The following is a 16,683-nucleotide window of genomic DNA, read 5'->3' on the forward strand; positions in this document are numbered from 1 at the left end:
GTTTGGCCTTCTCTGGGAAATTTGGGACATCTGCAACACCACGTCTGTATTCCTTTTTGGCAACTTTCTCTTCCAGCTGAATAGCAGAAGCCTGCTGTAGACCTGGGGTGGGAATGGGCTCCTGGGAAGGGCTCTACTTCTCGTGTCTTCCTTTGCTGAGACCGAGTATCAGGTGTCCTTAATCATTGAGATCATGCTATTGTTTTTCAGGACCCCTGCCCCCCTTTATATTCCTGCCTGGTCCCTGTAGGTACTTGAGTTTTTGACCCTTGCAGCTGTCAGACAGCTTTTCTTGTTGGCTCGGCACTTGTGCTTTGCTCACGTTGTTTCTTTGCAATGTCATTTCCTTTTACGCTTGCCTGTCCAAATCTTAACCTCATCTTCAAGGCCAGGTCCAAAGCCCACTCGGATGTAGAGTCTCTCATGGCTGTTATGGTTCTGTCTCCTGTGTTTCTACACAGGACAGCATGGTGTACAGCATTTGATTTTACACAGTTTATTGTTTCACCTCTTCTCCCACCTAAAAGATAATATTCGTAAGGGCAGACAACATACCTTTCTCAAATTTTATATTTACCACTATAAAAATGTTAATGCTTAGCCTAGTTACCTCACTTTTTAAAAGGAGAACAGTAGCTCATTGATCTACCTAACAGTTATCATAAAGCATATTTGTATGTAGTGAAAAGAAGTAGGAGTGTGTTATAAATATGAAAGTAATATAAAAATAGATGTAACCAAGAAGGCTGATAAGGAAACAGAGGCCAGAAAGGTTAAGAGCCTTGCTGGGTCACACGGTTGGGGAATAGCCTAGTCTTTGGTCTAACCACTGTGATACCTGCCCTTGCCAGTTAGGCCGTGCTATTTCCTAGAAGATCTACCACTCACCAAATCAGGTAGCTACATGGCATTTGATATATGAAGGCTTAGCATTCACGCATCAAAATAAGGCAATTCCCAAAGTTACTTAAATAGTACACCACAGATTAGGCAAAGGGGATGGATGCACGTCAACTAACAACACCCTGACACAAAGGGCGCTGTGAAAAGCCCAAGGCACCAAGAGTCAGGATGTCAGAGCTGCCTTCATCGTTAATAAGGACAAGCAGAATGTCCTCTACCGATGATGCTACACTTCGTGGAGGAAGTAATGTGGACTGAACTGGGCAGTGACAGAGCATCGGGTGCAAAGGCAGCCCTGGTGAGGATTCGAGAATGAAAAATAAGGGCTAGAGCTCAAGGCAGGAGAGGTAAGGGAATCAGATTTGCATGTTGTGCTGAGAGGTTTTGACTTTATCCTGGCCGGGCAGAGAACCTTTAAAGACCTTTTATGAGGAGTCAGGTCTGGTTACTGGAGCATGGCCCTGGGGAAAACAAGGAGGTGGTGACTTAGTAGGCTGCCACAGGAATCTTGGCTTAACCCAAGGCAGTGGCCATGGACAAGGAGAGAAGTAGATGGATTCGAAACATGTCAAGCTTTTAAAAAGTTACTAGGGTGACAGCATTCTTTCTAGGGTGAGATGCAGTTATTCCCGGAGATAGGAAGATGGGCTACCTAACTTGTGTGTAGCCTTTAACGCCATTTTTCCAGAGAAGCGTTCATGGTTTCTGACTTAGGTGTCTCTGGCTCCACTCCCTTTGGCTGTATAGATGTACCCCTTAGGAAACAAAGACACTTTTCACTGTTCCTGCTCCGCCACCTCCTTCTCACTGTCATATGTAAACCGTCTCCACAGAATATACCAACTTCCTTGTTTACACAAGCACACTATGTACTTTGGTTGAAATGTTCTCTTCCTCAGTACATATAAGTCTTTCTGGATACACACTGGCCATAAATAGGAGCTAATTGTATATTAATTCTATAGTCATAAGGTTGAGTAGATGTTAAGATTGGTGTTTTCTGCTTATGGAATTTTTGCTTTGAGTTTTAAAGACATGTAACCATCTGTTTAAGACTTTAAAGTGAGTGTTCTAAGTAGAGGCTTTAAATAATTATGTGAATCATGACAGATATATTGGAAGGGTATTGTCAATAATGAGTTGCTACTATACATCTTTCTCAGCTGCTTTGAAGCTTTAAAAAGTTCTAATGATATCAGATGGTATTTTTAAGGAATTTAAAAAATAAAATATTAAATATGTATTTTTCATCTAGACCATATCTTTTAGGAGGAGACTTTAGGGTTGCTTCAGTGCTTTTAAAGAATCTATTTTTCTTTAAAGCAGCTTTTACCCATATCCTTAATTATTTACAGATATTAATATATTTATATATTATGTTACAAAATGATTTCGATGAAAATAGAAGGTTGGATTCATTGTTGAACCACTTTTCAGAAATATAAATTAAGTTGAAATTAATATTTTTGAAAGTGTTGTCATGTTGTCTTTTCCTCCAGCCAAATGAATGATTCAGTTCGCCTAGCTTTTCTATAAGACAGTGAATTTCTCTGCAGGAGACTGGTTCATAGGTTCCGGGGACTTTTTTTTTCTCCCCAACAGGGCTTCATTTTTCTGACCACAACATAAAAATTCAAAGTGTTTTAGAGTTTGTTCACATATGTACAAATTAAATTATATAGCATTTTCAAAATATACTTTTCAATATTAATGTGAAAGTAGCAGTTAGAACAGACTCCATTTGTCAGTATTTATTCATTTTGCTTATAGTTGAGATCTGTTGGGAGTTGAGTAAATTTAAATGTAAATAAAATGAAACAGTGAACATATTCAACTCAGGGAACAGCGTTATTGCATAATTTAATATTGTAAATGTAAAGCAGATGCTGATACATTTGACCTTGGTTTTTACTTGATGTCATTCTTTGGTAATTGCTGTCATCCTGGCAATCAACAAAGGGGACCAGCAAAAAATTATATGAGAGCAGTTCAAAGGGGCTCACACTACATAGTCTGCTGCATCATTCTGAGGCATTGACTACCTTTTTTAAATTACTATTTACCAGCTTACTATTGAGCTTTCTTTGAGTTGGCTCCTAGGTTTACACTAGCCCTAAGAAGTTGATGCTTATCAACTTATCAACAATTTTAACCTTTAATAAAATTTTAAGAAATGCATGTATTAATAATCATTGGGTATTCCCTTCTCTCCTGTCACCAAAAAAACATCATTTTTGCATATGTGCAGGTATGCAAAAATGACTCAACATGCCCAATTGAGTCATTTTCCCAGAAAAAGGACTTCTAGTATATAATGAATGTTAAGAACAGTATTAATTACTTCATTATACTAACTACTCCATCTATAACTAGGAAAATCATCCAGAAAACAAACATTGGAAAAAAAAAAAAAAACTTGCTCCTGGTTGAGCTTTTCCTTTGTGTTGATTGGTACATGTGGTCAAACCTGGGCATGCAGGCTCTGTGTACTTGGTTTGTGGGTTTGTCATTATGATCTTGGCTAAGGTTTTAGAGAATACTGTTGAAGGAAAGGCATGGGAATGCGGAAGACGGATGTTATTCATCCTTTATTAAGGAAAAAAATCCACTCTGAAAAAGATACTGACATGGAATCAAAGAGGCTAGAAAATAATCATAATAAAAGAAAAACAAAAGAAACCTACATGACTTACTAGTTTTACTGCCTCCAATGCTTATAAATTATTTTCTAAAATGAATCATAGCTAAAAGCTAAGATCCTTTATATTTAGAGCTTTGGGAATGTGTTTATATTTTTTGTCAGTGTAATTATTTGTGGTTAGTTATGACTTTTGACACCTTTTTGGTGGGAAATATTATTTGGTATGCTGAGCTTCTGCACTGGTAGCGTGCTGACCCCTGGCCATGATGCTGTTCTCTAAAGTGTAGTGGATGGCGGATGACAGGGCCGCCCGGTGTGTCTACCTGCGAGAGCTCCGCAGTGTCTGCGACAATCCATCACCAGTGTGAAGATCACTGGGAAGAGAAATGTTCATAAAGTCAGACTTTGTAAACGATAATATCTTATATAAAATAAAGGTGATTTCTTTTTTCTCCTTTCAGATTTTGGGGTAAGTGCATTCTTAGCAACAGGGGGCGATGTTACCCGGAATAAAGTAAGAAAAACCTTTGTTGGCACCCCGTGTTGGATGGCCCCTGAAGTCATGGAACAGGTAAAAAAACAAAAAATGATGTTTCAATTGACATGGTACAGTAGTACATATCATTAATTCATTACCATTTCATTCAAATTGTTTTAGAATATATCATGTACCTAAGGTTTAATTCCTGATTGCTGGGCCTTAGCATTCCGATAGCAAAGTTGTGTATACACAGCTGTGGACTTAGCATGTACTGTGGACTTCATGGTGTATGGCATGCCTGCTGTATAATCTTGTTCTTTTCCTGGTTTCTTTCTTAGGTGAGAGGCTATGACTTCAAGGCTGACATGTGGAGTTTTGGAATAACTGCCATTGAACTAGCAACAGGAGCAGCGCCTTATCATAAATATCCTCCTATGAAAGTAATTACTCTTGTAAATAATAATGTTGGGTTTGAAATCTGATTTAACAAAATCTATTCTTTAGTTCCCTTAAGCATAGTCATTTTTCTCTTAGACCTGGGGAGAATTAATGGAGGAATGCAGCCCGGTTAAATGTTTTCTGATGTTCTCGGTGGACAGAACAGGACAAAAGTAGTACAGTGCCCCACTTTGAAACTTGCATTACATTCTTAGCACAGAGCTGACTAAAGAATGTGATCAGATTGGTTGATGGGGGTTGACAGCTGTGACAAATGCTGGCCGTTACTCTTTTGATAGCAGAATATCCCTTGCACCCCCAGGAAAATCTAAAATAGATTATACAGATATCATCTTTGCAGATGGATTTCCCAAATTTTCAGGACTTTTTTTTTTTTAAAGTGGTCTGTAACATTTCACCTGTTTTCATAGTGACTCCTCTAAAATAAGTGAGCCTAGTATTTTTAGGAAATAACATACTTTTGGATACTATTTTTAGAGTTTTGTTCTTCTTGTAACTGGCCTACATCATTATTTTTCTTCGTTTTTGAGATGGTAATATCAGAGCTAATTTGCCCAACCAAATTTTGTTTTGAGGCTGAAATAGTTAAGTGGAAATTATGAAGGTATTTTACAGAGAATATGGTCTATGTTTGTTTCAACTTTTCCCCAGGAAAATATTGGAAAAATTTAGGAGGATTAAAAAAATGAGGATTAAAAAAATTAAATATTTTCACTGATTAAAAAGTTAATATAATCTTATTTTTGAAATTCTGAAAGTACAAATAAGAATAAAGAAGAAAATAATCATCTGCAATCTCACCAACTACAGATAATCCCTATTAAAGTTGTGATATAGTTTATTACATTTTGAGTGTATGTGTGTGTGCACACACTTTTTTTTTTTAACCATAATTAAGATGGGGGGGGTGGTCTGTGTCTATACATACTTGATTTTTTTAGTGAACTGAGGTGTACACAATCAAAGTGACTTCAGAGGAAAATCACTGAAGCAGCTCAGGACTTTTTATTCCAATTGGTTTTTCTGTATTATTATTTTTTTATTTCTTGTCTTCCTACTTAGTGTTTCCCACCTGAACCCACGGTCACATTGCTAATCCCAGCCTGAACTCATGCAAGACTTTCCCTCAGACTTTACAGTTCTCCGACTTTCTTCTGTTTGCTGTTGTCCTCCACAGACAATATACTGCCACTTTCATCCTTCATCTATTCACACATCTGAAAGTGTTTGAAAACCGTCTTGGCATGCATAGTATTTACATAAATTGAGGCTCCTTTTTAAATTAATGAGGTTTCTTCATATTATAGGTCAATAGTTTACCACAGATTCTATTTTTTTAAAGCAAATAATTTTGATGTTAGTATGAAAGAGTAGACTTTTTACCCTTTTTTTTTTTTTTGGCTTTATTTTGTTTCGTCCTGCTCCAAGAGCAGCATGGCTTTTAGCTCTGATTATGGTTTTTAGCGACTCAGTTGTATTTCAGAGTCTTTAATTCTCTTAGTTTTGCCAAGACTTTAAGCAATTTTCTCTATGTTTTTCCATAAAAAAAAAAAAGGGAGGGGGAAATCATATGATACCTCCTGGGATGTTGTGAATTTATTTTTAGGGTCAGCAATTTTACAGAAGCCTTGAGTACAGGAGGTTCCTTGCTTGGAAGTGAGCTGTGCACTTGAACATTCACTGCTGCTCCGGCCCTTCCTTTCTCTCCCGTCCACCACCCCCTTTCCCAGCCAGAGCCCCCGTCTTTGCCAAGCCCGTGCTAGAGCTACGTGCTCCTCGAGGCTGTGGAAGAGCCAGTTCCCAGGAAGCTCTGTCCCCTTCGCTTTGGGAGATCATTCTTAATACATACAGCACATTTCGTAAGTTCTGTCAATGGAATAACGAAAAAGTTAAAGGGCACATGAACAGATTTGCAAAGGGAAATGAATACTTTGAGTACACACTTTCTGGAAAGTTAAAATCATGGGAAAGCACGATTGTACCTACCGAAGGTTGGTCTTTGAAGCTTTTGTGAAAAATTAAAAGCTCAACTGGTAGCAATTGCTATACTGAGGTTCCGTCTTTATGTTTGTTTCTGCTGCAGGTGTTAATGTTGACTTTGCAAAATGATCCACCCACTTTAGAAACAGGAGTGGAGGATAAGGAAATGATGAAAAAGTACGGCAAGTCCTTTAGAAAATTACTTTCACTGTGTCTTCAGAAAGATCCTTCCAAAAGGTATGTCAAACTTGGTGGATGAGTAACTGACCTGGTTTGAGTCATGACAAAGCTTTGTTTGTCCATGAGGGAAGGCTGTGTGAGGACACTGCAAAGTACCTCTATCCAGTTCCAGGGAAATCCTGCTGTGGCCCCCACATTGCCAGCCTGTTAGGGGAAGACAGCAAGGGTCCAAAAGGGAAAGAAGCGAGTGAGGATGGGGAAGAGGCAGAGGAAAATTTTAGTGTTAATAAGATTCACTGTACTTGTTAGGTGTGGGCTTTGTCATCAAAGGAAATGAAGTAAAACAAAAGAAATTGGCAGTGGTGCATTCGGAAGCTTGAACTAATATTCTGCACTGTGTAGGTTGAGCTGACCTCTCAGGATTTGAATATCCTGTTCATTCCAGTCTAAACCAGGCAGAGCTATTGAATTTTACATGAGCTTCCTTTTAGTTGCAGAACAAGTTATTTGTACTGTTTAAGTAGAGAAGATTAAAATTTTTACATTAGAAAGATTAATCATATAAGCAGAAGCAAATTGTTTTAAATTAACTTTAGAATTTCCTCTTTATTCATGGGCCGTTGCCCTACGCTGTATGTAGTGTTTGTGTTTTCTGAGTTTGTTTCTCCCTTAATTTCTGTGACTTTGAAACAGCCTTGCTGATGATAATGGAGCAGGTACCCTTCATCACTTAGAGGAGGATGTCAGTGATATGAACCACACACAAGTCTGGCCTGGGCTTGACTGTGTGTGGCCTGTCCTGACATACAGTGACACACAACCTGGAGGGGACTGACTCTGAGAAGTTACCACTATCTTCATCCACCCTAGGGTCCAATTTGATATTTATTTTTCAAAACCTAAAAACTGGCTTCTCCTCTGAAACTTATTTTTCGGGGAAGGTCTCTGCTTTTTGAAGGATTCCTTCTTATCTTAAATTCTTTGTGACACTTAAGCCTTTCGCCTTGACACGGTAATCTCCTGTTTGAGTCGGCTACCCTTCTTGCCATTAAACTTGTTTCTGTTATTTTACCCATTCTTTGTAGCTACTCTCTTCATTCCTTTACATTTTACTGAATTTGCCTTGAATCTTTTCTGTATCAATCACCTTCATCATGGAGCCAGGTCTAAAGACTGTTTGCTATTAAGCATCTCAAAATTATTAATTGCAAAAGGGATGATCATTTTGTTACACCTGTAGGCTGTTCCCGCTTAAACATCTCAATTGCCCTTTATATTTGATTCGTAGGGCTTGTTTCTTCTCTGAAGTCATACCGACCTTTCATTAACATGACTTCTTCACTCTCCTGTTGAGTGAAAGTGCTCTTAGATTCTAATTTTGTAACGCAATACTTGCTTGCCTTCCGCTTGTAGTTGGTATCATCTCCAAACATAAGTTCTTGGCATTGCCAGGGAAACAATTCGGTCCTCCAAAGCCCAATGAGGAAAGTACTTGTCTTCCAGGTTAGCACTGATGGTCTTTGTGATTCTTGAACTAGTAGAGATCCCACCTAGTGGTGGTGATGTGTAATGTCACACAATTCCAGCTCTTTCAGAAAATGATCCTTCAGGGTAGAGTTGTTAGTGTACTTAATGATATAACAATATCTTTCTTTAGGAAATTTTTAATTTGGTCAAAATAAATTAGATTAGATTATCATATATTTAACAAACCATCCTTGTTTCTTAATAATCTTGACGGTCCTTCCAGGTTTTATTTTGATATGAATTCAAATGTCAGGTTCCCACTATCCCAACCCCAAAAAATTTTTTTAGAAGAGACTCACATACTCAGATTTTTACAGTCTTTCCTTCAGAGTACTTTCTTAGTTACATTATTGATCAACAGAGTATTAATAGTTTAAGGACTTCTTTTAGATATTTTTTTTCTGTAATATAACCTATTCTCACTATTGTACCATTGTCCTCTATGACGGAGTGTTACTGGTGCATGAACTTCCCACGTGACTCCTTTTAACGGAAAGACATGGACGTGGGAAGGTTGAGGGTTAAAAAAACTTCATGAAATGTGAGAATGGAAAAAAGGCAATATTGTCCAATTATTATGCAGGATGCAATCTTAAAATATGTATTTTTTTCTGAATTAATAAGTAAACATTTAATTGTTGCGCAATTCTGAAAGGAACCATGACTATTTCCTGTCTTTTCTGCCTTTGCTTATGTTGTCCAAGAGTTCTTCCTCTTCCTTTTTCCCCTTCCACCTGTCTTTCAACACTTAGTTCAAAGGTTCCATCTCCTTAGAGTTAGATACCTCTGGGTGGGATTCCTAGCTCTACTTTATCACCATCTGCATTACTTAGTTTCCTTTTCTGTAAAATGGGCCTAATAACACCTACTATGAGCATAGAGTAAGATAATACACTTAAAATGGATAACACAGTGCCTGGGGGTTTCTAAAAATTCAACAAATTGGGATTGCTATTCATTATTTGCCTCCTTCCTGACCAAATGGAATTTTGGCAAATTTTAGTTTTTCGACCATATGTTGAATACATGTCCCTTGTAGCCCTTATCACACTGTATACTTATATTGACTTACATATCCCATTTCTTCATGAGTTTGTGTTTAGAAGGAGAACCTTGCCACTCGTCTTTATATCTTTTATCCATAGTAATTGGTCTATCTTACATACTCAGTGGTATTTCCTGAATAACTGGAGACAACTGGATGCTTGCAACCTGAGGATGATCTGGACTCATTGAAAAGAGTTTCAAGGAACAAACGAGATTCGAGTGGGTTGAGGAGTGAATGCAAGATTTTTGATCATTTATATGTATTTCTGTTGCCTGCATATAGATCATATACTTGCAGTCTGAAAGCAGTTCAACTGTACCAAAACCCAGGTCTTGCTAAGTACATTTTTAGCAATGAATAAAGACACATCACAGGGCAACAGTGATCAGGACCCATTCACTCCTGCGCAGGAGCCCTCAGGCTAGCCGAGAAGGGGTTGTGCTTTCCTCCAACCTTGAGAGCTCACGGAACTTTCCTAAAAAGTGATAGCTGGGCTGTCAGAGCCGTGTGCCTCAGGGTGGTCTGCGCTCTGCATTGGCACAGAGAATTGCTCATATTTGTATAGCAGAACATTTTGATGTTTCTTAAAAAAATGAGCTTTCATCCTGTGGATTACATGCTTCCTATGGATGCGACTATAAAAGGAACCACCATTTTCTATGGGCAACAAGGGGGTGTAGGTTGCATAGAGAAATCCATTAGAAATGAATTAAACTTGGATATTTCCTTTGGGAGGAGAGATAGGGTGAGAAATGCAGCTCCGCCTGAAGTCAGTGAGCTATTAGGAATTATAATGCAACTATTTAAACTGTGTTATATTCATTCCGAATCCTTTGAAAATTATTTTAAATCTCAGTGGACTTTAGTTCATCCATATGTATTAACCGAATCCTTTAAGAGATTTTCTTTGAGAACGTCAGTACTTGCAGACTACTGCGTTGTTTTTAAGGATTTACAATTGAGTCATCATTCAAAACCGTGACCATTATTTTGGTTGCGGATATAACATTTCCTGTAAAATAGTGTTTGTTACTATATACTACATTGTATTGCTTGATAATTGATGGTGTCCATACAAGACATCGCTGTGCTTGCAGAATTTTTTTCCCCTGTAGTTCCTGACTGAGAGGCGGGCAGCATTAATAGTTCCACATTAGCCCTGCAGTGGCAGTTGCTATGGCATGAAGCTAAAACAAACATTTAACACAGAAAAACTAAAGCTAGGTGGGTAGCACGCAGCTCAGCTTTTTTCATATCTTCTGTCACTTTCTAACCTCTCTCATTTTCCTTATTCTTGCCAATTCTGTTTTTTTATGCTTTCTTATGGAGTTACTTTGGCACATGTGGGATTCTACGCCAAAGCTATAGATGCTTGAGCTAATTCGAACACCGAAAAGTCCTGCCATTTAGTTCTCTCTACATACAGAGTAGAAATCACCTATTATTTAACATAAATATTAAGCCTATAAAAAAAGGGTGTGGCTTCTTTAAACCATTCCTCAGTCTTTTGTGTATTTATTGGTGCAGGCTAAAATTGGAGTGCAGAGAAAGGACTTTTCTCTGTAGCATGTGTTTCCCCGTTACAGTTTCGGTTACCGTGGAAATGACCTTGCTGGGGAAGTGAAAGTATTTTCCCAGCCCAGAATCTCAAGGTGTATCTGGCATTTCCCAGCCTTCTCTCTACACTGGTCCTACACTTGACCCTTAGTGGGCAGAAGAAGGAGGTGTGAGTACAGAGGAGAGACTGAAGCTTTCGGCTGTCCACCTCAGTGCCTCCACTGTATACAGACTTTTCCCCTTTCCTCTTTTTTTTGTGGGGGGGGGGGGAGAGGAGGGGAGGGCTTGCATGAGTCTTATTTTCATTACATCCTTCTGCTGCTCCCTAATGTTTTGAACAGGTACTTAGACTCTAAGTGTTAACTAAACCTAGCCCTAGGAGTTATGGTTCTGTGTCCAAATGTCCTGTAGCATCAATTTTACCTCATCTTTGATTGTGATATGAAATCGAGCTGCAGCGGTCTTCTGGTCTGTGTTTTACATTGGATATATAAAAATGAATATCGTATGGTCCCTGTCTTGGAAGGGCTTGTAAACTTAGTGCGGGGGGGAAGTCGAGAGACATAGGAACAGATAGCTACAGAATAGGGATGTGGGTGGATTGGTTTGTGAGCATTGAGTAGGGAGCAGTAAATTTGGCTTGTAGGAGTTGGGAGGAGTATCTCTGCAGATGGCTGACATTTAAATTGTTTTTGGCCTATGAATGAGGGTGTGCCAGTTATTTACAAATAAATTTCAAAGCAAGAAAAGCAATGTGTGCTTTGTCATGAGAGAGCAAGACATGGGTGAGAACATCACTGAAGGTGGATGACAGGGTTCACGTGGCAATGTGACGGGAAATGCTTATGAAGTCAGGATCTCTCAGGCCACTGAAATCCATTAAGATAGATAAGAAATTAGGTCTTTTTAGAAGCCAGCTTGAGAGCAGTGTGGATGATGGATTGGCATGAAGAAGAGAGAAGTGGCAGGGAGACTAATTGGGAGGCCGTTGTGTCTGTACGGGCCAGAAGCCATGAGGATTTCAACCAAAACAGCGGCCTTGAGTCCCTTCACCGTCTTGACTTTCTTAGGTTTCTTTTCACTTAAAAAAAAAATTCAACCTAAATTGAATTTTGTGGGACCCTTGGATTTTTAAAAATGTGTTTCGTGTTGTGAGGTACCACACGTGGCACCAAGTCTTACTCAGTCTGTTGTGTGGTGAATGGTTCTTCTAGGCGTTCTCAGTGGCCCTTCCCTTCCACCCAAACAGAATTCAAAAGCGTTTGACTCTTCCGACGCTCCTCTTCCAGTTTAACGTCATACTTTCTTATCTACTAGATGTAAGTTGCTGAAGGAACTGTTTATATCTGTCATATTCACTACAATGTGCCTAGCATCCAGCATCATGCCTGACAAATAGTAAATGCTCAATAAATATTTACTGAAAGAATGAAAGGATGAATTTGGAGTAACTGGAGGCCAAAACCATTGCTGATAATCAGTTAAGAGTACACATTGAAATAACAACCAATGTTAAATCATGTAAAAGAATAGTATCATTTTTAGTTTTAGTGCCTGTTTAACAAGGTACAAATTCACGAATTTTAATAAGCTTACAAGGGATATGTCACATAAAATGTGTACCCTGGCCCACCTGTTGCTTAGACTTTTATTTACTCAAAGCAGTTAGCAATTAGTGGCTGTTTGTGGCAGTGGATAAGGCCATTTGGAGTTCTTTTCTGGTACCTGTAACCAATGTTCCACTTGAAACTGAGGGAAAAAGCAATAACGATTTAAACAGCAAATTTATTTGCACAGAAAAACAGTTCAGGGCTCCTGTTAACGTACACAGTCTGTATATCATGGCACTTAGTGACATTTCCTAATTCATTGATATGCTTGGGTTTGGTCCCTGGAAACATTTAAGTGGAGCTTTCTGGTTTCAAGAAAGTGGTTTCTGATCTCTTCAAATATGAGGACTCCTTTTAAACTTGCACCCCTCTCAACATAATACTATTTGTACCTTTACTAATCATTGCCGGAGAGAATACCTAATGATACTCAATAATGATTCTCTCCGTCCTCCTATTTTTTTATTATGAAAAATTTAAAACATACAGAAAAGGTAAAAAAAAAAAATAGTATATGCTTACTTCTATACCACTAGATTCAACAGTTATTAACATTTTCCATATCTACTATATCTGCTTATTTATATTTTATTTGCTGAACAGTTTGAAAATAGGTAACAGACTTAATGCTTCAGCTTGCATTCTCCACAAATAGAGATGTGTTCCTACATAACCACAGAACTTTCCACACCTAAGAAAATGAGCGGTAATTTCCTAAAATTGTCTAATACCTAGCATATTCACTATCTCTAATTATTTCCGAATGTCTTGTGTAACTTTTCCTCCTTCCCTTTCAAACACAGGATTCAGGCAAGGGTCACATGTTGCATTTGGTTTTATGGTTTCTTCAAGTCTTTTCAAATTTAGAACAGTGCCCTCGCATCTTCCCTTTTCCTCTTTGACACTGACTTTTTGAGGTGATCAGGCCACTTGTCTTGCTGACTGTCCTATATTCAAGATTTATGTAATTTTTTTTTTCTGTATTGCTGCTGGTTTTAAAAGGAGCTTTCAATGAAGGAAGCTATTCTACATGTAAGAATGCCAGTTAATCAACATAGAAGGAATGACAGACGTAGAAAACCAGTATTCTTCCACCTCTTGTGAAATAATTATTTAAAGCAAAAGTGCTAAAACCATCAGGTTAAAGGTTTTTGGGAATAGGATATTCACATAATGCCGAAGTATTACCCAACAGAATATTTGCCAGTTGCGGTATAGGACAACATACCTTCATAATGGTGAGATGTCAGGCTCGGGGACAAGTAGTTAAACTTAGCCTCACTCCCAGTGAAATTTCCTAACACTATGCACCTCTGATGTGCTGCTGTAAGATGGGCACAGTGTCTTCTGTGCAGTATTCTTCCCCCAAATACTTGATTCAACCTAGTCAAGCCTTCAGACCTAACTTTCGGTTAATAGGAAATATAAGATAGAGGAACAAGTTAAATGACACCATGAGGAAACAGAGCAATCTAGTAATGCTTTTAAATGAATTTGCCTTTTACTAATCATTGTCAGATTTACCTTCCCCTGAAAAACAGTTGTCTGTGCACACCCGACACAGGATTACTCAGTGGGCAGACAGAGGTTCTACACATAATGTGCGGACCCCTTGCAGTTACTGCCTCGCCTGGAGAATCACAGAGTGCTGTAGACTATCTAGTTTCTTGACAGGATCATATTGCAGCTTGTACGGCTTCTTAATAAATATAGGAATTTAGCTCACAGACGTGTTAGTCTACCACCTTTTAGAAACACTGAATTCACTTAGTGAAGTGTAAGGAAGAAGGATGGAAATTGATCATGCCCCAAGTATTTAACTTTGAGGAGTTTGTGTGTTTTGCAGTAAAGGAGTTTGGAAAGGACTGGAAAATTGGCACTATTTTATTTGGTACCAGCTTGTGATTAATTTAGTGTCTGGTTTTTGCTATTCCTAAAACTGGTCTTCCAGAAATACTCTAGGATTAAGTTGTTTCATCAAGGCAGTGTATTTATCGAGTGGTCATTGTTTCAACTCTAATTTATTATTGATCTTTCAGGCCCACAGCAGCAGAACTTTTAAAATGCAAATTCTTCCAGAAAGCCAAGGTAACATGCTTAAAAACCCAAGTAAATCTGCTATTTTGAAATCACTATGAATTTCTATGTCTTGTATTTGCTGTTAAACTGTTGGGAATATTTGTTTTGCAGAACAGAGAGTACCTGATTGAGAAGCTGCTTACAAGAACACCAGACATAGCCCAAAGAGCCAAAAAGGTACGTGCCACCAGGAGCTGCTCCCCTCCCAGGGAAGTGCAACCTGTAGAAAAAGGAGGAAACAGAGTTCCACATACTCAGGGTATAATAATTATGTAGAGGTTCACTGATTAGTGATTACTCAGATAACTACATTCTCCCTTTTGGTTATCTCACCTTGCTGTTACGCGTTTAAGTGTGCAAACAACGTGAAACTCAAATGATTTCATATTTCCATTTATTAGTTTTACTTAAAGCAGGTCAGAGGGGAGGGGACTGCCGTGAACTTTGAACACTGGGTAGGTAAAATGTCCTTGAATCTTTTTCCTTTGGATTTTTTAGAAGAGGAATGTTCTTTTTTAAGCAGTCTAAAATTGCAAAAGGAAAAACAAAACTTTTGTTTTTAATGGTTGTTTGGAATATCTGTGGGATATAGGTTCTTTCTTCATAAAAGACCCATGGACCCTTTTGTAGTCTACCTTATGTTAATTAAATTATTTTAGTGATTACTTGAAAAACTTTCCATTCTAGCTTTGAGATTTTTAAAATGGTGTGTATGTGTGTATTTACTTATGTAGTTATCCAGAGTTTTATTTATCTGTGATTACTGATTTCATTATGGTATGATATCTAACAAAATTTAACCCCTGGTTCAATTTGGTTTAGTTTGTTTTAAAAATTATATTAGATATTTATAATTAAAAACATGTAGTCAAAGATTTAGAAAGGAAGGTCCTCTTTTCTCCCTTTTTTGCAGTTGATAGCTATAGTGAAAACTGATAAGAATCTGTTTGAGTTGTCTGCTCTGTAAGTAAAATTGGCAAAGATGTATTCATTACTGATTGTGTCTCATCATCCTAGCTATAAGTAACTTTATTAACTTCCAGACATTGCCTTTTCTAAAACATTTTGTATGAAATGCATGTAACTCATGCTTTAGAATTGTTTTATATGATTTTAAATAGAATTCAGTAAATGACCCACTCTGTACAGGTATCTGAGTGCTTCTCCTGCACCAGCAGACTTCTGTGGGGTGGGCTGGTTCCTCGGCAGTGGGCCTGAGCTAGGGCTAGGGGGTAGCCGTGTTGACAGCAGAGACCTGAGCAAGGTTGGTCTGTGAGAGGTCTCTCAGGAAAAAGTGAAAGTTTGGCAGATAGTCCATCAGAGCAGCACATCTCCAGGTGTAGCAGAGAGAGTCGAAGCTTCAGTTTGAGGAAACAGAAACTAGACGTGGTTGACCAGTATCTGAGGGCTCCACCAAGTAGGCTGAAGGAGAAGCCTGGAGAGATTCCCTGGGGTGTTGGAGTCGAGCATGAGGTCTTTCGATCAGATATCTAAAATGTCAGCCAGAGCCGAAAAAAGCTGTTAGACAGCATTGGCTCGTACAGTATTTGTCCCCAAAGAACATTTTTTTTTTTTCGTCTTTGCTTTTTTTGCTAGAAGTTTTATCTGATCTCATACAGTAGCTGTGCCCGGAGAAGGGAGTTTCCAGGCCTGCTTCCTCCGCACAACGTTAGCTGCACACCTGCAGCTCCTTGTTAAGTAGCCGACCAGCTTCTCAGGTGCAGTGTCTCCAAAGGGTTCTCCTCCTCTCCCAGCCCCGATCTTCCCGTGCTCCGTGTTTCTTTCCAAGTCACCCAACCTCAGAACACTGGGATTATTTTACTATTTGAGACGCCCTTCCCCCTTTGTCTTCCCCATCTCATCCCTCTCCAGATTCTTCTCTGCACATTTCCTTTTGCAACATTGCTCAGAACATTTTCCTCCCGTTTTTAACTGGACAATTGCAGTAGAGTTCTAACTGTTCGCCCTCCATTTCTTCTTACTGTTACTTCTTAGACACTAGTGCAAGATTAACTTTCTGATCATGTCACTTAATTACTCAAAAGTGGTTTTCAAAATTTAACAAAAACTAATGCCAAATACATGGGTGGGTGGGGGGAAGACTTATTTCAAATAAAGGCCAAGTTCCTTAGCCTTGAACTCATAGCACTGTTTCAGATTTCAACCTTATATTCTAAACCCCAGCTGAATAGAACCACTTAAAGTTCTCACTGCACAA

The 16,683-nt window shown here is 38.6% G+C and overlaps 1 protein-coding gene across 5 annotated transcripts in view; it reads left to right on the plus strand.

Moving 5' to 3' along the window:
• STK39 (serine/threonine kinase 39) overlaps positions 1 to 16,683 on the plus strand; it is a 267,366-nt gene that overhangs the window by 85,983 nt on the left and 164,700 nt on the right. For all 5 annotated transcript variants that reach the window (XM_016165366.2, XM_036236021.1, XM_016165365.2 and 2 more), the window contains exons 6-10: positions 4,006 to 4,115; positions 4,364 to 4,465; positions 6,568 to 6,701; positions 14,426 to 14,474; positions 14,577 to 14,642. In XM_016165366.2, the coding sequence (XP_016020852.2) occupies positions 4,006 to 4,115; positions 4,364 to 4,465; positions 6,568 to 6,701; positions 14,426 to 14,474; positions 14,577 to 14,642 (461 nt within the window). The remainder of the gene's footprint in view (positions 1 to 4,005; positions 4,116 to 4,363; positions 4,466 to 6,567; positions 6,702 to 14,425; positions 14,475 to 14,576; positions 14,643 to 16,683) is intronic.

This window comes from Rousettus aegyptiacus, unplaced genomic scaffold, assembly GCF_014176215.1.
Source record: "Rousettus aegyptiacus isolate mRouAeg1 unplaced genomic scaffold, mRouAeg1.p scaffold_m13_p_2, whole genome shotgun sequence".
In the NCBI taxonomy this organism is placed as follows: Eukaryota; Metazoa; Chordata; class Mammalia; order Chiroptera; family Pteropodidae; genus Rousettus; species Rousettus aegyptiacus.